Source organism: Notamacropus eugenii, chromosome X (assembly GCF_028372415.1).
Source record: "Notamacropus eugenii isolate mMacEug1 chromosome X, mMacEug1.pri_v2, whole genome shotgun sequence".
Lineage (NCBI taxonomy): Eukaryota > Metazoa > Chordata > Mammalia > Diprotodontia > Macropodidae > Notamacropus > Notamacropus eugenii.
In genome coordinates, this window is record NC_092879.1 from 94,788,712 (window position 1) to 94,815,914 (window position 27,203).

General features: G+C 43.0%; 1 protein-coding gene across 1 annotated transcript; it reads right to left on the minus strand.

Moving 5' to 3' along the window:
* Positions 1 to 119: 119 nt before the first annotated feature.
* Positions 120 to 27,203, minus strand: SLC6A14 (solute carrier family 6 member 14). The gene is made up of 14 exons (XM_072626940.1): positions 27,019 to 27,203; positions 25,726 to 25,891; positions 21,328 to 21,459; positions 19,821 to 19,982; positions 18,804 to 18,942; positions 16,534 to 16,666; positions 14,117 to 14,257; positions 11,527 to 11,755; positions 7,799 to 7,924; positions 6,008 to 6,126; positions 5,176 to 5,275; positions 4,782 to 4,891; positions 1,528 to 1,695; positions 120 to 579 (listed from the first exon to the last, which is right to left on the minus strand). Exons 1-14 carry the CDS (start codon positions 27,061 to 27,063, stop codon positions 433 to 435), a joined length of 1,917 nt encoding a protein of 638 aa, XP_072483041.1. The 5' UTR covers positions 27,064 to 27,203; the 3' UTR covers positions 120 to 432.

Genomic DNA, 27,203 nt, shown 5'->3' on the forward strand with positions numbered 1-27,203 from the left:
CTCACTTTATTCAAAATCATACACTGCACTAAGAAAATATAAACATATGGCTCAAAAATATTTGCATAGAAAAGACAGCCTTTTGCTAGCTAAAGAACTGAATGAAAAATGAACTTCAGTTATTAGAAAAACATTAAAAGAATAATTTATTACAAAAAAATCATTGTGCAACATAGACAGGTGTGTGCATGAGGAGAGACAGATACAGAGCAATGACCTGAAGAAAATTCGGATAAAGATGCTAAATCCCTGCGGATTCACTCCATTATGCTAAACACCCACTCACATGGCAAGAAAATGTCATAACTAAATTGCATATGCAGTATATACATCCTTTTACTTGATGAGCATAGAAATAAATACTGTGGCTTTTCATTTTCTGTATTCTCTCCATTTTAAAAAATCACATGAAATCTGCATGTCAAAAGGATCTTATTCTGGTTTTGTATTGCCACTGACAGTTGGTATTTCATGGTCATGCTCTTTTTTGGGGTCCACCATGCCACTGTATCTCTCACCACGATGCCGCTCTAGGTATGGACCCCAGTTGGAAGCTGGTCTGCAGCAACTTATAAAACGCTGAAAGGTGAAAAAAAGTTTAGTCTGAGAACTTAAGTATTGCAGGCTACGTATGGGATTTTCATTTTTAAAAAAGATTGCAGTTGATCATCGCTAAGCAAAGATGAGAACAGAATGTACAAATTCACAAATGGTTAGGCAAAAATCTTATTTTCTGCATGAAAAATGATTATCCTTATTATTGATAATGCATATTCCACTGAGGATGAAATTATATTTTAATTTAATTACTGTTAATGAAATTATGTTAACTGAAGTAGAAAATCTGATTATGTAAATTATTTCATAAGCCAGAATGATGTTCCAGTGCCTGGCGCCAAGGGATGAGGAGGAAAAGAGTGTTCTGGGACTAACTGCTCTTCATCTTACTCCCCCTCCCCCTCAAATTCCCAATAATCTCTCTGGTCCAGGCTCAACCCCAGAGGTAAGGACCTGCATGAGGGTATTTCTGGGGGATCTGCTCAAATCTAGAGTCACCCCAGGAAGTCCAGCCTAACCAAGCCTGATCGCTTTATACTTTTGCAAGGGGACAAAGAGAGCAAGAAAGTTCCAAAGTCATGCTATAGTGAGTGGAAAGGTGTAGGTTTGATTTCATCCCCCAATAGGACATAAGCAGTTGACCTGTGCCAGCATGGAGAGTGTCCCTGGGCAGGTGGGCATGAGGCTTCTGTCCTGTCTATAACTTCTCAGTACATAGAATTTTTGCATTTTCTCTCCCCTGTTAGACCATGAGCTTTCTGAGGGCATGGACTGTCTTTTGCCTTTCTTTGCATTCTCATTGTTTAGCACAGTGCCTGACACATAGTAAATACTTCACAAGTGTTTGTTGACTGATTGGTGGATAATTGAGATTAATTTTTTTTAATTATCACTTTATAACTTACTTCATTTACGTTGTGACCATAAGTAAAATACTTGTACAGCCCCCTCCCCCACCCTGGAACTCACCTGAACAAAGCTGCCTTTGGCTTTCATTATTTTCACCATTGCCATGATAGGGATCCATATGATGCAGAAAATAATCATGCACCAGCCTAGAGCAAGTGACCAAGTAGGATATGGAATTTTCGCATACTCTGGTTTCTGAAACGTCACCAGGGACCAGATGAAAATGGTCTGTTGGGGTGAAATTGAGGAAATCCAAAGTTAACTTCAAGATCAGTGTTCTCTCTAAATGCCATCAGCACTAAAACATCTAGTCAGACCTTTAAATTTAAAAATACCAGTCATTCGTCACGAGCCATTCAAATTTACAAGAAGTCCAGGAAATTAGGTGGGCATTTTAGAAAGTCGTTGGCAGTACTGTTTTTTGAAAAAAAATTATTTCAGAGATAGAAGATAAAAATAGTATGTGGTCAAACTAAAGGAATGTGTTTTTGTTATGAATTTCCAAAAATAGCCATTTTGACAAATTCTTCCTATCTCCAAGTAGATGGGTGTTCTACATGTGTTCCAATAAATGCCCTGCTGTCAGTGTACTTGCTTAAAAGTCAGATTCTAAGTGGGTATTATGGCAATGGGGTAGGGGGAAGGGCTTGCATAGTACTTTTTTATTCTGGGAAAATCTGGGACATGTATCAATTCGTGTAATTCCACAATGAGAGAGTCAAATATGGAACAAGCATTGGACAAGCTCCATCACCCCCTGCTGGGAGGCCAGGGTCCTCTTCTTCTTGCCTATTCATTTTCAGACCTCTTGGAGTGTGTACAGGGGAGGAAACAAGACTCAGTGTATGTTTCCATAGAGAAAATTAACCATTGAAAAGGAAGAGCTTGTAAGGCCAGTCCATGCGACACCCAAATGAAGGTGCTTTAAAGTCAAAAGTTAATTCCAACTAGATATTTCAAAATATGTAGATACCAGTGCTATCACCTGGGTTGTATGGTTATTAACCTTGTCCATTTTCCTTCGATGGAATGCAGCGGTGGACCCCGGCTAAATGTCGCCTCTGCGTCAACTGAACATTCCACAAGTTTGCTTTTGGAAATCAATGCAACTTTGCAAATAAAATCATTGATATCGGATTCATGTTTTCCATACTAGTATACGGATATCTGGCCATGACTCTGGAGTCAGTGCTTCTTCACAAGAAACCAAAATGTATTCCTAAAACTTACGCATGAACTTGTTCTTTAATTTTAAATGTAAATGCTTATATTTGGATAGAACTAACAAAGGCAGAAATGATCATAAGTTTACTGCAATATGCACAATCATTTTCTTTTCAGCAGCTGGACTTGTGATTCTGTCCATGTATGACACTCCCAGTGTGGAGCATTCTTTCTGTTAATGGAGACTGACAACTTGTCTGAAACTTCGAGTCTTAGATAATCGCCTGTGTCTGAAGCATAATAATTGGTCAGGTCTTCCTTATTTAAAGGATGGCCCTCACCCTGTACCCATACTATCTCTCAAACAGTTATATATAATAAACCAAGGGTGGGGAACCTGGAATAGACCATCATAGCTATTTATTTGTTTAAACAATTAAATGATGTTCTCAATTAATTCAGCTCCATAATAAATCCTCTCCTTTCTGATGGACATTTTCCTGGTTTGAGACATTTTTAAGAATTGTAACTGGGTGTCAAGCTTTCCAGGAACTCAACTGTGGCTTCTCGTAAAGCCTGGGTAGCTACAAAAACAGCACAAGTGAAAGGTTTACAGCATGACTGTAAAACGCATGTGTTGACAGCAACTGGGCTGGCTTAATGCAAAATGCTGCCAGAGTGATTAAAGTAACCAAAAAAGGTTTTTTCAAAGGATATTCTCAAGTTAAATAGAATAATAGCTGCCATTTTATAATTCTTTAAGGTGTACACAAAGCTTCATAGGTATTACTCCATTTGATCTTCTTAACCACCTTATCAAGTAGGTTTTTTTTTTTATCTCCCCCACCCCACTTTATAAAGCAGAGGTTTGTAAAGATTGAGCAACTTGTCCAGACACATGCGATGGGGGTCAGAGAGAGGGTCTGACCTCAAGTTTATCCTGACTCCAAGACCAGGACTCTTTGCAGTGTGATGTCATGGTGCTTCCTTGGTTCAATTTCCATTTCCCTTGGGGATGACTCAGACTACTAAAATGCCAACTCAACTCACAAGAATTTTCATCCATTGCTGTCATAGGTCTCATATGTTAGGGTTAAAGTTTAAGGAATCTATGTAGGAGCCATACTATTAGAAAACGAGATTCAGCCTACTTTCATTTTCTATAACCAAGAAATGGAAATCTCTGGATAGGTTCAAACTAACCTTTCTAACAAGCGGACAGGTGTTATTATGGAGATCTTACAAATGAAAATAGCAGAAGACAAGCACCTTTTGTACTAGTCACTCAGCAATGAGCATGCATAGAAGGATAATTACTATGATTTCCTTTTTCTGTTGAAAATGAAACTCACTAAAACACAAGTCCTCCCTCTCAGATTCTACAGAGGAAGAAACTGAGGACCAGAAAGGGCAGTGACTTGGCCAAGGAAACACAGTTAGAATCAGAGGATCCTAGTCCGAGGGCTGATGAAGGTCAATCTCTTCATTTCACAGATGAGGAAACTGAATCTAGAGACATTAAATGAATTGCCCAAGGTCCTACGGAGAACGCCAAGCAGGTTTTCCGTCACCAAATCTAACTTTCCTTTCAACCTCCCAGTTGCCACTCACTGTGAATATTTGAATCGTTCTTGAAATGTCTTGGGGTTATGTGGTTTTGTTTCCCTGACAACCCTAGAAACTCAACACAAGGAATTTGTGTTCATTCTTCTGTGTTCCCACAGCACCTAGCTCAAGTGCTAACAGGTACAAAATGGGGAGGTTTAATAAAATATTTCTTCAGTTGGTTAAGTGGGCATCTACCCCACTCTCTGGGAAGGACACAGTACTAGCCCTTCAGAGGACTCTTGCATGTATCATGTTTGATTCCTCAAAAGAAAACTGGTAGAGTGGCTACATAGTGTGGTGGATAGAGCACTAGCTATGGAGTCAGGAAGACCTGAATTCACATCCAGCCCTAAACACTTACTAGCTGTGTGACCCTGGGCAAGTCACTTAACCTGGGCTGCATCCCCCCACCCCCAATAAGTGGCTATTTCTTACTGCTTTTTTCTTTACCCTATTGTCTGATCATTTTTAAAAGAAACAGCAAAATGTCAGATACACGTGTATGTTTTTTGCTACCAGGTATGTTTCATAGTATTACTTACCATCAAAAGAAGAGGAGTAATGAAAAACCAGCAGATTCTCCACCACAGCCAGAATATCCACCTCTTTGTTCCGATCATCATCTCTATGTCTTCAATGAATCTGTTCCCACCTAACAGAAAAACCCAGCAAAGAATGCATTGTGGCCAGCAATCACTTATATTTCCGATAGGAGTTTTTTGTCTCCAATTCTCTTGGCATGCCTGAATTATTTTTGTCTTTTACAACAGCAAGGATGCACACACCTCTAAATACATCTGCTTAACAGAGTGGACAGCTCCATGGAGTTCCAAAGCACAGGAGTGAAAAGTGATGAAAGGGAAGTCATGTAAATAAAACATCATAGTAATAGCCTTTACAATAAGGCTTTTGCTGTCAATTTCACAGATGGCTTACCATAAATCCATATGATCCCTATTATTTCCAGTATGGCTGCAATCAGAATGCCCCATCCAGCACAGAAATGGTCAATGAGATGAACCCAGTAAATTCCAGCCTAGCAAAGAAAACAACAAATCACTTCTAGATATGTGGGGAGGGGGGGGTGGAATTTCATAATACAGTTTTTTAAGGTGCTCCATTGTGCTCATTGCATTTAAATAGGTTCTGTAGCATTCTACTCCACCCAAGAAATGTGAAAATGACAGGTTTTCAAATGTGAGTGCAGGGTGCCTATAGAGTATGAAAGCAGGATTGAGCCATCCCCTCTCACTCTTTCCTGTAAAACTCAATAAGAAGAGGTGCCCAGAAAGGTTCCTTTAGAAATTGCCAAAGACATTTCTTTAGGATATATCTATTCTGTGATGATACTGGAGAAAGATATGGCCAAGAAAACCCCATGGGCATTATGGACCACCGGGTCATGAAAAGTCAGACATGACTGAACAACAAAAAATCTGTGATAATAGATCTTGAATTGGAATAGAGGTCATCAAATCTAACATCCTCATTTTGCAGATGAAGAAATGAGGGCCTGGAAAGATGGAATGACTTGCCCAAGGTCACACAGGTTTAATGGCAGAACAGGGATTTGAACCCAGGTTCTCTGACTCCAAATTCAGTATCTTTTCAATTATGCCACATCATCATCCAATAGAGATCAAATAAACACATGCATATGTTTGGCCAAGTCCAATAGTTTATCATAATTTAAGAACTGATTTATTTGATCCATTTGCCTCTGAAGAAAGGCAAAACATAATTGCTATGAAAAAAGTAAATGTTCTACCTGAGTTACACAGACCAGACCTAGTAAAAACAAAATGAAGCAGCATCCCAAAGTTATGGGAACTCTCATTCTCTTCATTAGTTGGGGAAATACATCTTGAATGGTTGTTGTAATTGTTTCTGTAAAGAAAAAAATAATTTAGATATCAGCTCAGTGATCAGTAGGGTCTCGTTATGATTTGCAGAATTCAGATGCAGTGAATCCACCTCCAGCTGGTTATCAAGCATATCACTTTGGGCCACAGGGCCAGTGGAATCTCTGGGGACCCTTTTCAGTCTTATGTCAGGCCCCTCATCACTCTCCACTCAGAGCTGCTGGCCAGGAATTTCCTCCTCTCTAGGCCACTGAAGAAGAGATAGCAATACTCCCTTTGATTTCTCCCTTGTTTTGTTATGGAAGGATTTTCTCCTCCTAGTAACGATAGAAAGTAGAAAAGGGTTGCAAAAATGGAAATCTGGGGGTTAGGGTTGCCAAAGTAGAAAACATCTCAGAATAACAGTCCGCCCCTGCTCTTTACTGGAACGTAAATGGAGGTAGGCCCTACTTTCTCTTTGCTCCCATTATGTTATCGTCCTGCTACCATTAGCTCACACAAACTCTCCTTCCCTTGAGGAATTTTCAGCCATAGGCTGAGGCCACCATACCTTCTGCAATTAACCCTATAGGGACAAACAGAGGCACTCCTAGGTATTGAAAGTGAGGTATTCAAAAGGACTGAAGTCAGATTTATTCCTACTTTGAAGGAAAACCTTAGCCTCTTCAATTATCTTCCTTCTGGACTATGGACGGCTATCCTAGATGTTTCTTTACTGATACTGTGAACCCAAGTGCCATGGTTGGTGTTTTCAGAGATACAGAAAAGACGTAAGATGGGATTCCATTCTTTAATGAGCTTATAATCTAGTCCAACCATGACACTAGTACCCATGAACCATGAGCAAACAAATGTAAAACAAGGGATATTCAAGTACTTAGCTGTGTGGTTCAGATTATGTACGCTTTCACCTAGTACTTTACTTCAAAACTCTCTAATGCAATCATTGGTCATAGTACCATTATGCATAATAGTGTGCGTGTGTGTGTGTGTGTGTGTGTGTGTGTGTGTGTGTGTGTGACATGCCTCCACTTGGGAATGAGCTCCAAGAGGGCAAGGATCCTGTCTTATGTAAACTTTTTATCTCCCAAATGTGAGTCCCAGTGCTCTTCCTGCAGCTGGGATTCAATAAATGTTTGACTGCAATAACGTCAATGTAAAGAACACTTTTTTGAAAAGAATGTTATGTAAGAATAATCACCAAGAAGTTTGGACTTGGAAAAAAGCTGAGAAAATGCACTTCCTTCCTTTCTTGGCAGAGGTGGGGGACCATGGGTATGTTACGTTACATATACTGCCAGATTGACTTGATATGTTGCTTGGTTTTGTTAAGTTGGTTCTTTGTTACAAGATACCATGACTGGTGAGGGGAAGAGGGAGGGATATCTTTACGATGAAAGTAAGTAATGTAAAAACAAAAGATACTAATAATTTAAAAATCAAATGAATGGGAAAGTCAAAGTACTGATTTCACTAGAGAAAATGTCCATGCTGGGAAGCCATGGAAATTGAATTAGGACCCGATGATGCAGGGTGACAACAGAAAGTCATTGAAGTCATTGCACACTGGATAGGACAGGCATTATAAAAGTTGCATTTAAGGAAGACTAGTATGGAGCAATAGGAGACACTCTAAAGGAGGCTGTTGGGATATAAAAAGGGATTGAGTAAAATATAGGAGCCAAAAAATTGCTTACCTATTGAAGCAAACTGAGAGTCAAGACCCAACGTCAAAAGCATGAAGAAAAATAATATAGACCAAAATGGGGCAACTGGTAGCTGTGCTAGAGCTTCTGGATAAGCAATGAATGCCAGATCAAAACCTAGGAAGAAGTTAAAATATTTGGGTTTATCTCGGTTAAAAACAAAACAAAAACGCAAAAACAAAATAAAACAAAAACTTATACACACTTTCCTATTTTTCATGTTTCAATTTGGTCATAATATTCTTTATCAACAGTGACATTAAAAAAATTGATTTGCTCCATGATGGAAAATAAAAATATTCAACTTCATCGAGCCAGTCTTAGGTGTTTCAATAATTATCTTTGGAAATATTTCATGTTTTGGGGTTCATGAGGAACGGTACTACGCTTTAATGCCGAATGCTCAAATGCGCTTTGTCACTTTACTTTAATCAGAAACACTGGCACTCCAAGTTAATTCCAGGGTCAGAAAAAGACCAGTCTGAGGGATCAACTTCTGAGTATTCAGCCTTGTCTCTAAATTTTCCCCATGAGTCACCCAATCTGCAACATCCCTCTACCCAATAGGAGATTCCAGCCAAGTTGTAGGTAAAGGAAAATTCTATAAATTGAATTGTTTTCACTTTAGTGGTGCATTACAGATTCAGAGATAATTCATCTTCACTTCTGATTTATCTTCAGTTGCCCAGAATCAGAGAAGAAAAGATTTAGAACTGGAAGAGACCCCAGCTAGGCTACCTGTAGCCTAACCCCTCTCATTTTACAGATAAAGAAACTGAGGCTGGTTTCCTTTAAGTCCCATCTAAAATCCTTCCTTCTACAGGAAATCTTCCCCAATTCTTCTAACTTCTAGTGTGTTCTGTTCATTATTTGCTATTTTCTCCCGTCTATAGCTTGTTTTACAGGGATTTGTTGGTATGTTGTCTTCTCCCCCCATTAGATTGTAAACCCCTTGAGGGTTTACACAGCTGGAACACAGCTGGCGCTTAATCATTGTTGAATGATGGATCAGTTGAACTGACTTGCCTAAGGTCCTACAAGTTATACCCGTCAGGCTTCTAAGACTGAAGTTCCTCTGGCCTTCCCCAGCACTGGAGTCAGGTACTCCAGGCTCTGGTCCCAGTGGCACCACCTCCTGGCCAAGATTGGGTGGCCTTGGGCAAGCTATTCAGACTTAGGAGCTCATGATCTTTGACAAGCCTGATAACCTCTTTGAAATTTAGCCTCCTCAGTTGCAACACAGAGACTAGAACAGCAGGTCTTTGTAACCATCCATTGATGCTGCTGCCATCATCATGATCATGATCATCATTCTTATTATCTCCTTCTCTGGGCCTCAGTTTCCTAATCTAGAAAACAAAGTCATTGATTGAGAAGGAATCACAGATTTTAGAGCAGGAGGGGACCTTTAAAATCATCAAGTCACTGTCCAGGTGAGAAAGCTGAGGTCCAGAAAGGTTAAGTGACAGCCAGGTCTCCAACTCCAGCTTTCTGCACTGTAAAACACAGCTGCTTTTCTTGTTTAGTCCATTAGCTGTGACCCGCCTTTGGGCTTTTCTTGGCAAAGATCCTGGAGTGGTCTGCCATTTTCCTTTTCTAACTCATTTTACAGGTGAGGAAACTGAGGCAAACAAGGTTAAAGTAACTTGCCCAGGGTCATCCAGCTAGTAAGCGTCCAAGACCAGATTCAAACTCAGCTCCTCCAGACTCCAGGGCTGGCATTCTATCTACTGCACTACCCATTGACCCCAGCTGCAGCCCATTTCTAAGATCCGCTCCAGCTCTGCAATGGGATGGTCTTAGCTCCTTCCTCCTGCTCTGTCAAATGAGCGAATATTTTAAAGGCACCTGGGAATGGAGCCTGTTCCTCCATCCTTCAATAAGGTGAATAATCATCCCTGATTAATCTATTTTGTAACCTGGGATTTACATCTATCAATTTTTCTCATAGAATATGTTCAAAGAAGGTTATTTTAACTTCCAGCCACATGACCTGGAGGTATTTTTGAAGCTTAAATAAGAGTACAAATGTAGAAAAAAAGCATATGGTAGATCTGTTTGTTGAATCTCTCCAACTTTTACAGTTCTTCAAATGCTACCTCAGGTATGAGGAATGCTGCAAGTCTCCTCCCCTCGTCAATGATGGCTGTTGTAGACGGTGGGCTATGAATATGCTGTCAGACTTGGTCCACTTCACATCTATCTGGGGTCCTCCTCCCAGCTTCATACAGAAGTGCTCTTTGGAAGATTGGGTTTTTAGCTGAATCTTATGCCAAGCTCTGGGTAGGCTAATTTTTAATTCCTCTTCCCTGTTATGTAAGGCAACATGATTCAGAATCTTCTGCCTCCTCCTCTTTAGTTTTGCAAATGAGCTTCCAGAGTCACCCTTGGCTGCCATGTCCTGTTTGGTGAGGAGAGTGAGTGTTTGCTTGCTAAGGCAGTGTGGAGCTTCCTTAGACTTTATTGTTGTAATGACTTTCGCATTGCTAAACTTACTTAAGAAATGGTGATTGAAACAGGGTCTTAGCTTGTTTAAGCAAGCCAGGCTAGAGGTGCTGTAACTATGAAAAGACCCATCTCCTTTTCATCTTCTTTCTAATTTGGTGTTGATTTTGACCTTCAGAATAAGAGGCAGGGATCTGATTTTGAAATGCCTATGGCACTTGGCATTCATTGCCATCCTGTTCAAATAGAATCACTCATCGCTTTCTGTGACACAGATATCTTCCTCTGAGAAGTCTCCAAGCTTTGGGATGCTCTCCTTTCTTGATTACAACCTGTTTTTTCTCCCACAGCCTGGCCATCCTCCCCTTTGACCATCTTAGCACTGGAGTCCCTGGGTATCAAGGAAGGTATTGACTCAGTTTGTAGGACCTGGTAGAGTTCTTCCTAGACCATTTCTATTTTTTCATCCTCTGCAGTGGATGTTGGCTCATGAGAAGTCATTTTCTCCTATGGCCATCCACTTGATCATGCTCAATTTGAGTACTGCATGGGTACATGCATGGTGAAGCACGTCATGAAATAACATTCCATATCGACTTGGATGCCTGATGAAAACAACAGCATGGAATTTCTTGTCCTCTTTTGAGGGGAACTGCAGCAAAAGCCAACCTTTCATTCAGTCGCAGCTTCCTTTCATCTGCTCATTTCATTCATAAGCGTTAGCTTCTGAATGCTAGCTCTTATAATTATTTAGGACACACATATCAACATGGAAGTAGCTCAGTCCCTTGAGTTGTTTATCAATTCATTGGTGACTGGACAAAGATCTCATTTAGAATAGGTATTCATTGAATATTTGTAGACAGTCTCAGAACTTAGACCTAGCATCCTCTGGCTCCTTCTCAGCTTCTCCACTGCCATCGCTGCATAAGCAAAATGGGATGGCAAAAAGGTCCATTTTTTAATTGTGTCTGTTCACAAGGCACCATCTGCCAAAGAAATCGCCACCTTGTGGCCAAGCTGCTGATCCTATGCCTCTTGGCTGGGCTGACTGATGGGAGATGCTACCTATTGTCAGACCTATACTCAAAGCCTCTCCAGTCTGGTAGGAGCTGCCAAAGCTTGTATTCTAATGGCAGAGGCTTTGAGAGCCCAGAGTCACCTCTAGTCCTCAATGTTTGAAGCAAACCTTTCTACGTTTCTAAAAGATTTATAGAAAATTCATGGAATGAGCACTAGATTAACTGTAGTTGCTAAAACAGATCATTTCATACCTGATTTTACAACCTGGGAGACCTCTTTTCCAGATATGTGAGCCATGTGTCCCAATATGGAAAAAATGGCAAAGCCAGCAAACACACTGGTCAAGCAGTTTGTCAGACAGACCACAATGGCATCGGAGTAGCAGTTGTTATTAAACTTATTGTAGGACGAGAGAGCAACTAAGCCCCCCCAGGCCACTGAGAGCGAGTAGAATATCTGGGTAGCAGCATCTTTCCAGACCTAAAAATGAAACAAATTGGATGAAATGGGGCCCTGAAGGATGACCCTTTTCATGCAGCAGGCTGCCCAGCACCCCCTCCCCCTCCTCAGGCAGCAACTCTCAGCCAGACCTCTGCCCCCTTCTCTTTCTCCTTCAACACATCTGACCTTTCACATGTTCCAGCCCCTCGGGGCCCTGGAACTAAATTCAGAAATGAAGTCATGGTAATATGTGTTCATAGTTAATGTGGTATCCCCTCCCAGGTAAGACGTTGGCATTTTAATAATGCCTTTCCGACGAAAATAACAACCTCACTTCTTAATGGAAAGGTAGGAATTTCAGAGACCGTCATCATGCCAACCTTACCCTTAATCTTTGGTTAATTTAATTTGATCTTTTGGCTCCAATTCTGCCCCTTAAAAACCCAGTATCACGAATATTGACAATGGGAGGAATCTTTGAAGGCTGACCCCTGTAAGGGAGGTCATTAGAATTCAATTCAACAAATATTTACCCATCTTATTCTAATAATACATTTCAATGACAGTTACTAACACGTACAATTAGAAATAACTTACATTCCTATAGCACTGTAGAAGTGAAGGAGCACTTTCACGCCCATCATCTCTGCACAGTGGAAGGAGCATTGGCTTTGGAGTTGGGACCTGGGTTCAAACCCTGAGTCTGCCACTCCCTCCCTATATAACCTTGAATAAGTCATTCAAACTGTCCAGATCTCATTTCCTTTCTGCCTTATAGTTTACTTTTCTGTAAAATGGGGAGATGATGCTTGCATCATCTCCCTCATACGACTGGAGGTGGGTGGGACAGGGAGAGAGCTTTTTAACCTTCTAGCATCATGGAAATGGGAGCTAACATAATCATTATGTAAACATACAAATGCGCTCTGATTTTTCTCACTCACAGTCCTTCTTGGGCTTAGGCAGTTTGTCCTAAACAGCTGCCTAAGTATTAAGAGGTTAAAAGACTTGCCCAAGGTCACACAGCCAATAAATGTCTGAGGTGTTATGCGAACTTAGGCCTTTCTGACTCCACTACTATATCTGGTTACCCCATCCTCAATAGTCTCTGTAAAATGAGGGATTGGACTAGTGACCTCTGAGTCACACATGCACTGCCCCACCAAAACACCCATCCGGTTCTAAAGCTATGCTGCCCTGATCACTGTTTTATCCTCATAACAACTCTATAAGTTAAGTAGTATTAATATAATTATCCCCATTTTACAGAAGAGGAAACTGAGGCTTAGAGAGGTAAAGTGAGTTACTGGAGTGTCATTGAGCTAGGTCATCAGAACTGGGACTAGAATTTGGGTCTGGCTTCCATTTGTACTGTGCTTTGGAGATACAAAGTACATGCTATGTACATTATGAGCTAGCCTCCGTGCTGCTGCCCCCAGCTGCTAATAGCTACCTCTGTTTATTTCTCATTTGCAGGATTTGAATGTAATTAGGGTTCCTCAGAATAGAGCCTGCTGTTTTATTTTCATCTTGTCACAATTTTTAGTTAAGGCCTTATGGGAAGGAAAGAATGTGTCTTCCTTGTCACTGCCTGTACATGTTGGAAAGATGGAGATAGATAAGAGAAAGGAGGAAGGTAGGGAAAGCTAGAGACCAGGAATAAAGGGGAAGAGTGAGCTCCAATTTTTGACACACACACACACACACACACACACATCATACACTGGGTCCATGTGCAACGCGGGCTTTTATGCCATCTCTCCATTGCTAGTATAGCCCATGGGGATAAAAAACATTGCTTGTACCCTCCCAAGGTCGTGAGGAGCATCAGCTAAGATGGTGGCTCTAAAATGCTTTGGAAACAAAGCTCTGGCTATGTGAGATATGTTGAATTTTTTTCAAAGTTTGTTGTTAAAAAAATCGGGGAGGGTACTTTGTTTTCAGAGAGAGTATATGGTTCAGGAGAGAAGTGTTTGGTTAAAAGTTGCATTCGAGTTTCACAGAAACATTGAGAAACTCACCTAGGCCTCAGTCTGTCGATGGAGGTGTCATATGAGACTGTTTAGAGGTAGCGTTCACTTTTACGTATGTTCTTACTCAGTCATTCAGGAGGAGGATGATGGCTAACCTTCATGGTGCTCTTTACGGTCATAAATTTTGAGGTGAAAGAGACTTTAGAGGTCAGCCAGTCCAACCCTCTGACTTTACACACAAGGAAACTAAGGTTCAGATATGTTATGTGACTTGTCCAAGGTCATACAGGTGGTAAGCAGCAGAGGCAAAAACTGATTGCATTCTCTCTGACTTCAAACCCAGCATTCTTTGCACTGCATAAGGTTTGCCAAGTGTCTTACATGTATCATCTCCTCCAGTCACCTTGAAAGCTGGACTGGACCTTACCTCTGCTTCCTTCAGTTTTGTGAAATTTGACTGCTGACCAATGTAGTAGGAAATGCCTTTGGAGGCACCTTCCAGGGTTGCACCTCGCACCAGCAGGATGAACAGGACCACGTATGGGAACAAGGCTGTGAAATAGACCACCTGTCGAGGAAAAAAGAGATTGAGAATGATGGTCATCATCTTTGTAAACATCAGGTCTGGGACCATGGCAGCTAGAGGATGCTGCAATGGATAGAGTGCTGAGCCTGGAGTCAGGAAGACCTAAGTTCAAGTGCAGCCTCAGACGCTTACTAGCTGTGTGACCCTGGGCAAGTCACTTAAACTTGTTTGCCTCAGTTTCCTCTTCTTTAAAATGAACTGGAGAAGGAAATGGCAAGCCCCTCTGTGATCTTTGCCAAGAAAATCCCAAATGGGGCCATAAAGAGTCAGACACAACTGAAAAAAAACCAACTTAACAACAACAAAGGTCTACATAAAGAAGAATGACTACCCAGCACAAATAGAAGCTAGTAACTTCAAAGCAATAGAGAAATCTTCCAAGGGACCCAGAGATACAAAGGTCATGCTGCCTTCCATAATGATTAATTCTCCTTTCTGGCTTTTCTCTCAGGATCCATTTAAAAGAAGAAACAAGCAAAAACACCTTAGAAGAACATTTCCAGTTCTGCTTGTAAGTGAAAGCATAGAGAGCCATGATAATCTTAAAAGTAAATATGAAAACATAGTTCTTCTGGGAAAACTAGATTAGGCCTGCCCTTCTTGGTTAGAATATGTGGAAACTGGTGCTGTAGGGTGCCATCTGTGAGAGGCAGTGTGGCATAGTAGATGGAGAGCCAGCTTTGGAACCAGGTTCAAATTTCACTTCGGAACCATTACTGTGGCTGTGTGACCCTGAGTAAGTCACTTAACCTTTTATTACTCTAGGCAGCTTTTTAAGTTGCAAAAAATTTTGCCAACCTGCAAGTTCCCTATTACCAAATGAAATCACAGGCACAGTCCCCATCCCTATCTCCATTTTTTGCATGTAGCCCTCAAAGAGAAAATCAAAGTGCTTGGAAATGTATCCTCCCATTCTCTAAAGCAACTGCAAATGCCCACTGGACTTCTACTGCTAACATATTAGTCCAAGAGTCAGAATCCCAGTGTGAGGCTTGGGTGTCCTGGATTATATGTGGTTCTAGCAAGCAGTCGCTATGACTGTGGTCTGTCATAAATAGTGGCTCTCTTTAGAACATTCTCCCAGAGATAGCTCCAACAAGTGCCTTGAAAGGCTCTCCAGATTCAGGCAAGATAGTACGCAAAGGGATTCTCTCAATATTGATAGCCCAAAGAAGTGAGGTGCTATGTTTTCAAAATGTTCAGTGGCAAAGGCAATCCTGGGATGTTGCCCCTGGGTATGCGGGCACTGCCAAAGTGTTTACAGGAGCCGACAACAGGTCCACACCAAGGTGGACCTCAGCCAAGCTTCTTCTGTCCTAGCATGGGTAATTCTAATGTATAGACAGACCCAAGGTGGAGTTCCATTTGCTGCCTGGAATAGGGGTAGCCTCTAAGAGGAAGAAGGCCAATTTAGGAAACCTTAAGGTTCAGTGTTTGGAGTTCAAGGAAAATATAGTGTGATCTCTTAGAGCACAAATCTTTTGGTTTGGTGGAGGAAGGGAGGATTCAGAGCTAACATCCTAGAAAGCTTCCTAATCCTCCCTCCCAAGGCCCTCCCAGATTCCAGAACTATGGGACTGATCAAATCCCAGAAATAGGCATGGAGGATGTTCTCTGGTAACATAGGAGTGGTAGGGAGCAAAGAGATTTTGAACTGGAGCCTTGGCATCCCTAAATGGAGTGACCCTCCCGAGGGTGGCCAAAGGCTTGGCTTTGACCACTAACTGCCAAGGGAGAGCAAATATAGAGTCTTGCCAAGAAGTTTGCCCAAGCCCAGAGGACAGGCCCACTCTACTCTCCCATAGAAGTCTCCTGGCCCAATTTCTCAGTCCGAAAACTCTAAGACTCTTAATCTCAGGGTCCTGGCTTCACACTGGGCACACAGATAAGACAGTCAAAGTCTCTCCTTGTGGCAAAACTGTACTAGTCACTGCTGAATGACTTAGTGAACTCAGTGATCTAGGGCTGGATTTTCCAGTTAGAGGATTAAAGGTAAACATTTTTTACATATTTAAACATGACTATACAGCATATACAAACATGTATGGCTACTATGCTTGAAACTGACTTGCTATGAAACTGGCAAACCTGCCCAGTCAACAGCTGCCAGTAAGTTCCCTGCCCACCACTCCCCTGTGTGTGTGTAGGGGGGCTTCCCCCATCAGGATGCGGGCTCCTCCAGGACTCAGATGTCTCTGCTTTTGTATTTTTAGCCCCAACATTCATTCCAGTGCTTGTTTTTCATTCCTTCAAATTACCTTGCCGGAAGATTTGATTCCTTTAAACAGCGCTGCTCCGACTATAAGCCAGGCCAGAAGAAGGCAGAGTGCCAGGTACCATACAATCACACCAGTTTCATCCATGCCACTGGAACGCTGGAGTGCCACCTTGCTGAAAACACAAAAGCCTGTTTATGAACATAGAACCACTCGTGGGGTCTTTTATCTACAGAAAAGCTTTGGGTAAGTATCATATAAAACATCAGGCCTGGAGTCAAGAAAAACTGAGTTCAAATCTGGCCTCAGACACTTACTTACCTGTGACCCTAGGCAAGTCAATTAACCTCGCTGTTTGCCTTAGTTTCCTCATCTGTATAATGGAGCTAATAATAGCACCTACCTCTCGAGGTTGTTGTGAGGATCAAATAATATGGTCATTGTAAAGCACTTAGCACAGTGCCTGGCACCCAGTAAGCACAATGGTAGCTGTTGTTATTTTTAATTCATTTGCATCCCAAGCTCATCCCAGAAGGCTTATGGAAGTCAGTAATTGACCCTTTTTTACAGAGTCACCAAAACAGCTCATTGTCAACCAGAACCAAAGTCAGGCATTGGCTACTCGGAACCCCAGGAGACAGAAGGGTTGGATGAAATCCTTCAGTGTGCATTTGGGAAGCATTTCTAGCCTTTTCTGGAGAAAGGGGACTTTCCTGTTGCTGTCATTATTTCCCAAGTTACAAATGAAGGGGAGTGCATTTGAATTGTATTTCATGTTTCTAACCTCATCCCATTTTGAGACTTCACCTGATCCCAATAGTTCTAAAATTGGTCCTCAACCATGAAACATCCCCCCCCCCCCAAAAAAAAACAACCTGGCTACCTGGAACAGGGGCCTCTTCCTTGGTGGGATCCCTTCTGGGGGCTGTGCCTAATATTACTAGAGGGTGACTAGGTGAGGGAGGTGGATGAGGGATAACTGAAGGCACCAAGGAGGCCAAAGCCTAGAGGAATGTAGCTTTAAGTCATTGAAGGGCTGCAGCATAGAAGACAATCAAGTGTTCTGGGGGCTCAAAGGAGCAGAATTCAGAACAATGGGGTGAAGGTACAAGAACGCAGATTTCAGTTTGCTGTAAGGAGAGATCTCCCAGCAAGCAGAGCTGTCCAACAGTAGAATGAAACGCCTGGGTGAATGGTGAGTGCTCTGACACTAGAAGTCAGAGTCATAGGTCCAAGAGCTGGAAGGGACCTTGGTGATCATTCCCACAGGAGGGAAATGAAGAGCCAAGAGGTTAAATGACTTAGTTGCCCAGGGTCACTGAGGCAGTACCAGAGTCGAGCTCTGATTCCAAAGCTAGCCCACTTTCTACTTCTCCGTGCTTCCCATGACAATGTTCAAGCACAGGCCAAGCAAACATTTAGCAGGTATCTTGTGGAGGGGCTTCACAAATTATGTAGCAGAGAGGCTTCAATGACCTCTCCTGGCCTTTCCACCAGTAAGACTTTCTAAAGTGCTTTCTAGCTAGTATGTACATTGTAAAGCATACAATTGACTTTTTAATCAATGCTTGGAGAATGAATTGATGACAAACCAGGTTTGCAGATAGCCCCTCACTGAGGGAAGCCATTAGTAGCAACCTTGGTGCTAGGGCAAGGGCCAGAAAAGCAAGGGAGGTAACGGGGGTGGGGGGGAGTCTCAAACTTCAGGACACTAGGACCCTTGCTGGGGAGACTGAAATCCCAGGTTGCTAGCTCCTGGGATCAGGGGACCCCAGATATCAGGACGACACTGCTGGAGAAGCAAAGAGGGTGCGGACCAGCTAAGGAGAAAGAATCTGGGGGGGGGGGGCGGTGAATCCTGCACCCCAGTCTAGAGTTTCCTGGTTTAACCAATTATTTTCACCATGTGTTAGGCTCATTTGTTTATTCCACTGCTGAAAGAGTGTCCTCAGCTCCTCTAAATGTCAACAACATGGGGGAAAACTTCAGCCCCCTTCCCCGACTTTAGTTGTGGCTCCCAGGCTGTGTGGGTAGTAAGATAAATTCCATTCATTTTAACTCAACCAATACTTATTAGGAGTCTGTTTTGTGTACTGGACAAAGCCAAACATGAAAGCAGTCTTTGTCCTTAAAGAGCATATATTGTACTGGCAATGGAAACCACTCTGATTTCATTTCTTTAAGTTCTTCGGAGGGCTAGATGAGGAGACGAGGCTCTATTTGGCCCTGCCTCTCTAAAAGGCTCTCTGGCATTCTGCTGGCCAATTGCTCAGGCCCAGATTATGGGGGGGTGTCTGTGGGGGGGTACTTACTCCCAATACTGCTCACTGGGAAGCTGCCCGGGTCGTTCCACCTGAGTGCCGTTTATGCAGGTCAGATTGCTGTCAAGTACCGCTGAATAGTTCATTTGGATACTGACTCCCATATCCACGCTCACATTACAGTGAGTTACTGAAGAGAAAAAGGTATCTATCATCATTGCTGCAAAAGGCCGTATGCTTTTCCTGAATTCAGTTGTGGGTGTGAATGTGTATTTGGGTCTCATGTTTCTGAGATCGAAAGTAGCATTTCAACTGTTCATTTCTGAGCAGAAAAAACCCAGTGTACTTCTAGTGGAATGAAAATAAGAATAACCCCTATAAGTTTCTCCTATTATCCTCAGAAGAACAGCTAAGGGGCAATTGTTCCCATCCCCAAACCTTCACAGGAGCAACAGTCTTGCTAGAACTGTATGAAGCTGAAATGGCAATACTACCATAGTGGCTTCCTTTGGTTGAGATTTAGCTAACATCTGTTGTGAGTAGCACAGCAGAAAAAGTTGCTCCTAAGGTCTAAACGGTGTCTGCTTGCCACTGTTGTCCCTGAAATGTTCCCCGAAGTCCTGAGTTATCTGTTGAAGTGCTTTGTTTCCGGCAGTGATGGCACTGAAGGATTTACTCTGGCTCTCCTCTCTATATCAATATTTTCCTGCTTCTCCCTCCCTCTTCTTGCCTTTCCTCTCTTTCACTGCCTCGTCTCCTCTTCCTGCCTTACTCCGTTTCCCCCACCTTTCTTTCTTCCTTCTCCATATCTTGTAAGGGAAGCCTACTAATGGTCAGTCCAGGCTTTACTCAGCCACACTGGCGAGACTCAGAGTTCGATAGACTGCTGACACGTCTGCTCTTCTCTCCCAGGTCATTTGTCTTACTCAGATTTCCCTTGCCCTCACCAAAAATCAAACCCAAACAAACCATTACTTCTTTACTGTCAAGAAGAGCACTTAGGCCTTCAGGTTTCTTCTGCACAACCTAAGTGTCCCCAGCCCAACTGTGTCCAAGAGGGTACTTTACCTATGGGGGTTCGGCTGCAGTTGCTATCTGCCCAGTAGAAGCATTCAGACCAGGGCAGGACTTTTTGAAATGAAGCAAATAAATAATAGAGACTATAGGCAATGATGACGTTGTAATAGATGGTTACAAATATTGAGATCAAGATCATGGTGATTCCCACACCTAGAAGAGAGGAGATCTGGTCACCGTGAGCACAAACTCGAAGGAAGTGAATGATGCAGGAAACCCCCTCAAGCGACTGGCCTCAGGACTCAAGCCTGGGAGGAAGAGATCTGTGTGGGACTAGTCTGATTGAAGGCTCTTTGCCTGGATCAAAGTAACAGGACCATCAGCGACATGTCTGGAATGTCTTCAAGTTTGCAGAGTGCTTTCTAGACATGAACAACCTGGAGCCTTTCAAAAGCCCAGTGAGGCAGGCACTGATGATGGTATTTGCTCCATTTTACAAAGGAGGAAAGCAGCTCAGGGACAATGGCCGTTGACACTTCACTTTAACAAGGGTCAAAGTATCAAACGCAGAATATGAACCCAGGTCTTCCAGCCTCAAATCTGGCACTTAACCTGGGCTAGTTGAAATCTCTGCCTCTCCTTAGCCCCAGCTAAGGATAAATATATCACTGTCTTGTTGCCAGTAGGGCCAGCAACAGAATGGGATGAGCTCACGTGAATGACATCAGGAGCAATAGAAATTGGAGACTTGCCTCAAACAAGGTGAAAACGTTTGCTGTGGTCCTTTCTATGGCAGTTTTTCTAACATGCACCAACCTATTAGCTCCGTCACCTTTCTCAAAATGTATTTTCATGGAGCATTCCAAATATTCCTGACACTTTTTGGGAGTTAGCCCATAGCAAAGCATATCTGGGGTCCCGGGATTGGAATGGAGCCAAGGAATGCATCCATTGCACAGTGGAGCCCTGTTCTATAGGGTCCATCCAATACACACAGCAGAGCGCGCTGAGCTCCTCTGAAGCAGGCATTGGAAAAGAGATATGGAGGAAGAGATGCCAAAGGCAGTTACAAATCATTCATCCTCCAACCAATCAGGTTCTGGACACCAGGGCTGTGTCTCAGGGCAGTTGGAAGAGAGGAGAGAGGCAACTGAAGGCTGCTATTCTAGCATTGCTATTATACATCATATAGTTGGTTGACCCCAATCCCTCTCCTAGAAATTCGAGCATTCACTAAGGTGACCTTAGATGTAGAGACCACTTGATAGCTTTTGCAATATGCTTTTGTATTATCTCATCCGAGCCTTGCCCCAGCCCTTCAACATTAACTAGGCCAGCTCTAGGCTGGAGAGGGGCAGGAAGAGGAGGCCAGAGAGAGAAAATGAAAGAGTGCTGGGAGAAAGTGAAGGCAGCGGAGGAGGGATGTGTCAAAATGAAGCATGAAGGCTGATGGAGTCCCAGAAGGGCCAGAGGAAAGCTGTAAAACTGGGGAGTGGGGAGGTTGGAAGAGGGCTGTGAGGAGGAAGGGATTTAACAAGGAAGTAGCTCTAATACCTACCTTGAAAAAGTGGCAGAACCCTCCAAACTGAAACCGGCCCCAGGCTGGCAAACTGTCCCAGTGAGCACTCCAAAAAGAACAAGGGCAGCCCCGCCAGTGCCAACATTATTGCATAGGGTATGAGGAAGGCACCTTTCAAAGGGGAAAAGAAAACAAAATCATGTTTGCCTTCTCTGACTAAGGCATCAGGGACAGGACTTTTTGTTTCTGAAGTCGTTTCCTTTGGAATGAAATGGTCGACTTCTAAATGAGAAGATAGGTGCTTGTTAAAAGCTTCCTTCCAGACTTTGGAAAGAATTTCTCATTCAGAATTTGGATTCTAGTTTGAGTAAAAAGTCAAGCATTCAGCACTGCTTCTGATTGCAGGGAATGGTACCTGGAAATGTTGCTTGCCTCTTCGCTCAGTTAGTGGAAGAAACTGATCTAACAGTTCCTCATTACGTAAAGAGTGACAAAGATTTTTCCCCCCGATATTCCTGGTATTGTACAAGAACCTCAGATCTTTTCCTGATCATTAATGTTCATAGTCACTTCTAGATTTCTTGGGGACGGATTAACTTGTGTTTGAGTAATCAAAGTTTCTTGCACTTGATATGGAGCTTGCAGTCCACCAAAGCCCATATCTTTTTCAGACAGAATCCTGTCTAGCCCTGCCCTTAATCTGTGTTTGGAAAGTGGGTTTTGGAGTCCACGTTTAAGACTTACATTTATTCCTATTATGTTTCATCTTTTTTGCCGTAGCAAAAAACAACAACAACAAAGCCTAGCTTACCTTACCAGATGGCAGACATGAAAAGAAAATTGCAGATCATTGGCCAGCTTTTCAGTTTATTGGCTTTGTAAAATGTTGGTGGAAGTAATCAAACTAGAGGCTAAAAAGAAGCTTGTGTAATGCAGGCAAGACATTTCTTCGCCCCATGGCCCTCTCCCCTACTGAAATGGATAGCAGAATCTTTAACTTCACATATGCTAAGGAACTCCAAACTCTAACTTTTCCATCACTTAACTGGAAAAGTCTGAAAGTTCCTTATATTCACTTCCAAGTGGACATACCCTTACGATGTGAACACCTAAGCCTTATTTGCATTGGTTCGTTGGGACCTGTGTAGGGGAGGGGGGATAATACAGTGAAAATCATCACTAGGAATGATCTAACCTTAAATTATACTGGTGGTATGATGGAATATCTAGTGTCAAACCAAAACCAAAACTACTTCATTGGGAAGAGAAAGAAAATACCTATTTTGAATTATTATGAAATTTAAGTGCTAAAGGGATTATTATCCCCATCTTTGAAATGAGACAAATGTCTTTTGCCTCTTTTTGTATCCCTAGCACTTAGCATAGGGCCTGGTACATAGTAGGCATTTAGTAAATACTTACTGACTGACTGAATATGAGAACAGTCACTGAAATGCCTAGGCTACGCAATTAGTAAATGTCAGAGCCACAATTTGAACCCAGGACTTCTTGACTCTAGGTCCCGGACCAGTACTCTATCAACGACTACAAAGTGAGTTAAAACTTTCAGCTGGATAGTTTATCATTTCATTGATTCCTTAAGAGGATGCTAGCACATTTGGTTTATATTTAAACCTGAAAGAGAGGTAACATGTTCTAAACTGCATGGTGAGGGCAAGTTTGAAAAATTAGCTTAAGTATTTCTATGGAAGAAAATCTACCTGTTCTAGATAGTTTCGGAAAGAGGAAACACAAATTATGAATGGCCATGTGAAAAAAACAAAGTTCAGTTCGATTCAGGGATTCCACCTTATACCCATCAAATTAGCAAAAGGAGTGAAATGCTGAGAGCCAATGCTGACGTGGCTTTGGAAGAGCAAGTGTGCCAAGAGTCTGTAGCTGGAAATCACTAAAGACCTCAACAATAAGTCTTACAGATGTATCTGTCCCCTTAGACCCAGTAGCCTAAGGATCGTTGTCCCACCACTGTGAATGAGGGTATAAACCCTCTGGAGATTATTAACAGGCAGTGAAAACCTATCAACATTAAAATGTTCTGAGCTTGGCTATTTGTCAGAGTAGCAACCCCTCCCTCCTCCCTCCAAATAACCCTGAAAACAAACTCTAGGTCTAACAATTAAGGAATGACTGAACAATGCATGACATATTATTGTGCCATAATAACAAACAAATAGGAAAAAAAAATCAAAGAAATATGAGGAGACCCAAGTACTGGCATACACGTAAGAAGTCAGATCCCAAAGAACAGGAAACACACAGACTCGAGCTGTGCATTTAAAGAGATCGGTCCCAGCAATGAATAATACGCAGAAAAAATGCTCCAAAGGGATGATGGAAACAAATGCAAAGACATTGGGGCATCTTTGGTTTTTCAGCCTATGTGCTTAACACCTGGTGGACTGTGGCAGACCAGGAGCACCTACACACTTGTTTCCAAGCTCTTCTTTTGTTTGCTTGTGTTTATTTGTCCTTTGTTTCTGATTTCTAGGTTTGAATACTTGCACTTAATAGAACGCAGAATAAAACTGATTTTTTAAAAACATAAAACAACAATTGTCCTTTTTCCCTGACTATACTAAAGGCAAAAATCCTGCTTTCTGGCTCCTGATGTGATGAGGCCACCTTGCAAAAACACGATTGTGCTGAAGTATAGGCTAAAGTGGCTGCTCTCGACTCTAGAGGCTGTTAAACCCAAGCAGTATTCAAAGAACCTGAAATGCCTGCCATAGCTTTTCAACCTCAACTAAATGTCCTGCCACTTGACCTATGACTCCTTTTCTTAATCTACCCACCTACCCCTCTGTTGGAGGTAACCCTGATTGGTGAAGTGATCCAAAAAAAGATCAGTGGGAGGGAAGAGATATTTGAGAATAGTATGTGACTTCCGCATGTGTTAACTCATCTGAATAATCATATTCCCAGAATCTCGGAGCTGTATGTACCTCGGAGGCCATCTAGGCTAGCAAATACCTTTCCAAGAATGCCCTCTCTGGCATCCCCAACTGTTAGAGTTGACTTTGGAATCCATAGAGCCCAAATATGTTTTCTTTTATCCTGGTCAGAAAGAGAGGGGGGAAAACCTGTTGCAGGGTGCTAAGTTCAGGGCAACTACTCGCTAGAATACACCACAAGGACTTAAAACTGGGATTGAGACTAGGGAGCATTTCTGGGGTCAGTCCTGGAAGAAACTTCTCATTGTAAGATGCATGTGGACCCCTTCCCGTGGGGCAGATCAGAAGAGGTCAACAGATTGCTCTACATGTCTCTCCATCATCCCAAACAGTTGATCTCTGAGCCACTGTAGCCAAACAAGGTCATGGCTCCTGATTCATCTTCTAGCAAAATCACACACGTGACTAAAAGAGCTTAAGCCAGCCGGAGTGGGGTTTCTGTGAGCAGCACCTAAGCCTGTAGTAACCAGGGCTCTTTTTTCCTTATCTGAAGGCCAGTATAAAAATTGTCATTCACCCAATTAAAAAGGGGACATGACACTAGAAGATCTCAAGCACAAAATCCTATTGTACTAAACAAAAGTCATGACAATGGCACAGTTTCATTGGTACTGGGAGAGAGTTATGAAATATAAGGGCACGTCACCTCTGCACTTTTATTGGAACCTGTAATTAGCAAGCAAATAAAATAGGGTGTAAGTGAAAAGTTGTTTCGACAGTACCAAGGGATTGTGCAATGCCTTCTTGCCTCCCTTTGTGTATCAGATTAGGATTCCATCCCCCCCCTTCTCATCATGGCCTACAAGCTATAAATAATGCCATGCACACCCTAGGCTTGAATTAAACTAGAAAAGCTTTGAGAAGAACCTGATTCAGATACTTCCCACTTGGATGAACTTGGGCACATCCCTGCTTAACCTCTCTGAGCCTCAGTTTCCTACAATGTCAAATCAAGGGATTGAACTAGCTGACTGTTGAGGTCTCTCCCAGTTCTAGGTCTATCATCATTTAAGACCTTGCTTTATCCAAAAACCCACAAATTTTGCAATTCAGTCTCTTCTGGCTCCAAAACGATGGCCATGTAGTCTTGTGCCTACAGGCTACAATGGAAGCAAATTGAGCATTTTAAAAGACTCCTCCTCCTACCTTTCCCTCTAGGAAAAAGTAACATAATGTTGTGGTTCAATAGACTTCCTAAGAGCTAGCTAGAGTCCTCTGATCTCTTCTTAGATTCAGATGGAGTAGAAGGAGGAACCCTTTACACGACACACTACTTATACAAGAGGTAAAGAAGCTTTCCACAAAGAACTTCCCACCTCCAGTGGGCAGAAGGTCTAATTTAATAGCCCATCTAGGATGTCTGCCTTCCAGGGACCTCGACTTCCCTGCCCCCTCCAATTTGTATTCTATAGACTTTATTGGTCACTCAGTGGACAGTTCTTTTAAAAGTATATTTTTAAAATACCTCCTCCATTCTGGTAAGTCAAATAAGGGAATCTCCAGACATTTCCCAGTCCTACTGCATATCCAACCATGGAGAGAAGATAATCAGATTTTTGGGACCAGTTCCCACGTTCCTGGTTCTCATCATTTTCATCCACATGGAAATTCTCCGATGAAGCAGTCACTTTCTGAAGGATGAGAGAAAAAACATCTTTGGTCACTAGATGAGCTCTGTAGCCTAGGAAGCATCATACAAGGCATCCTTTCCCAAGGCCAGAGTGGCAGGGAAGGGGGAAGTCCAGAGGAGAAGAGTGGACCATGTGCTAACTAAAAGCTCCATCGAGTTCTGGAGATTGCTAGACGTAGCTTATCTCACTTGGCCACTGGGCCTGGCCCCTGTCAGGACTCAAGTTTGGAAGGGCTGAGAGGGAAGGGAGGCTAGGTACCTCCTTCACTCAGTTCCAATTACATTTGATGAAAAATCAACAAGCCTCGATCCCATCCCAGGAAGAAGGAAATGGGGAGAAATTGAGACTCCAATAACAAATTCCCTAAAGGAGGAAAGTGCAAAGTCAACACCCTGAAGGCTCCTGGGAATCTTTGACAGATTGGATCACTAGGGGATTTCTGCCAAGAATTCACAGAGGGGGTCACTGGTACTCTCTTGGGATGTGGACCTGGAAAAGACAAGACCCTTTCTTCCCTGCCCAGAAGAGGGCAAGCAGAATGATTGGGGGGGGGGGGGCAGCACCAAAGAGGGAGGAACCAGCCCTCTGTCTTAGAAGGCACCCCATTCTGCCCTCCCACTGCAACCATTAGGATAGCGTGGGGGAGGAGGGCAGAAAGGAAGGGCAGAGACGATTTGTGAACTGCAATGTGGCACTCCAAGATGCTCAAGGGAACGAGTGAGCCAGAGAGGCCCTGGCTCTCAGTTCTAACTGTTATCTCTGTGGCTCAGGCAGTCACCTGGCCTCGTCCTCCTGGTAAATAAGAGGGTAGGACTTGAGGGGCTTCTCAGACCCTTCACACTTCTTCATCTTTGATACTGAGTCCACCTCAGCCCAGGAAGATCTCACCCCCCCCCCCGATTTCTGGGGCTCCCTGCCAGCCGCACTTGAACTCGCTATGGAGTGGGCACGGAGGGCAGACACGGGACGGACAGAGGGAGGGAGGGAGCCGCGAGGAGGGAGGGAGGTGGAGAACGAGGACCTAGAGCAGGCGGAGTGAGGTGAGAACTGCCAGCTGCCCCAGCAGCGAAGCCCCCAGAGACACCCCCAGGCTGCCTCCACTGGACAGCCTCCGTCCTGGCCCATACCTCTTTGCCCCGTCGTAGGAAGGCAAGTAACTTGAACTTGTCCATGCTGTGCTGGCTTTCGCGTCGTGTGTCTTCTCTGGGCTCTCTGCGCCTCCGAGGCAGGCTGGCTGGCTGGCTGGGCTGGGCTGGGCAGCGCCTTGGCAGGTGCAGGCTCCTCGGTCCCTACCTGGCAGACTGATACACCT

Excerpts from the sequence above, each read along its gene's own strand:
- SLC6A14 (XM_072626940.1), bottom strand. The coding sequence starts at position 27,063 with ATGGACAAGTTCAAGTTACTTGCCTTCCTACGACGGGGCAAAGAG. Across the intron at positions 5,276-6,007 it reads GTCTGGTCTGTGTAACTCAG|GCTGGAATTTACTGGGTTCA; the intron begins GTAGAACATTTA and ends TTTCTTTGCTAG. Across the intron at positions 1,696-4,781 it reads TTACTCCTCTTCTTTTGATG|ACCATTTTCATCTGGTCCCT; the intron begins GTAAGTAATACT and ends TCACCCCAACAG.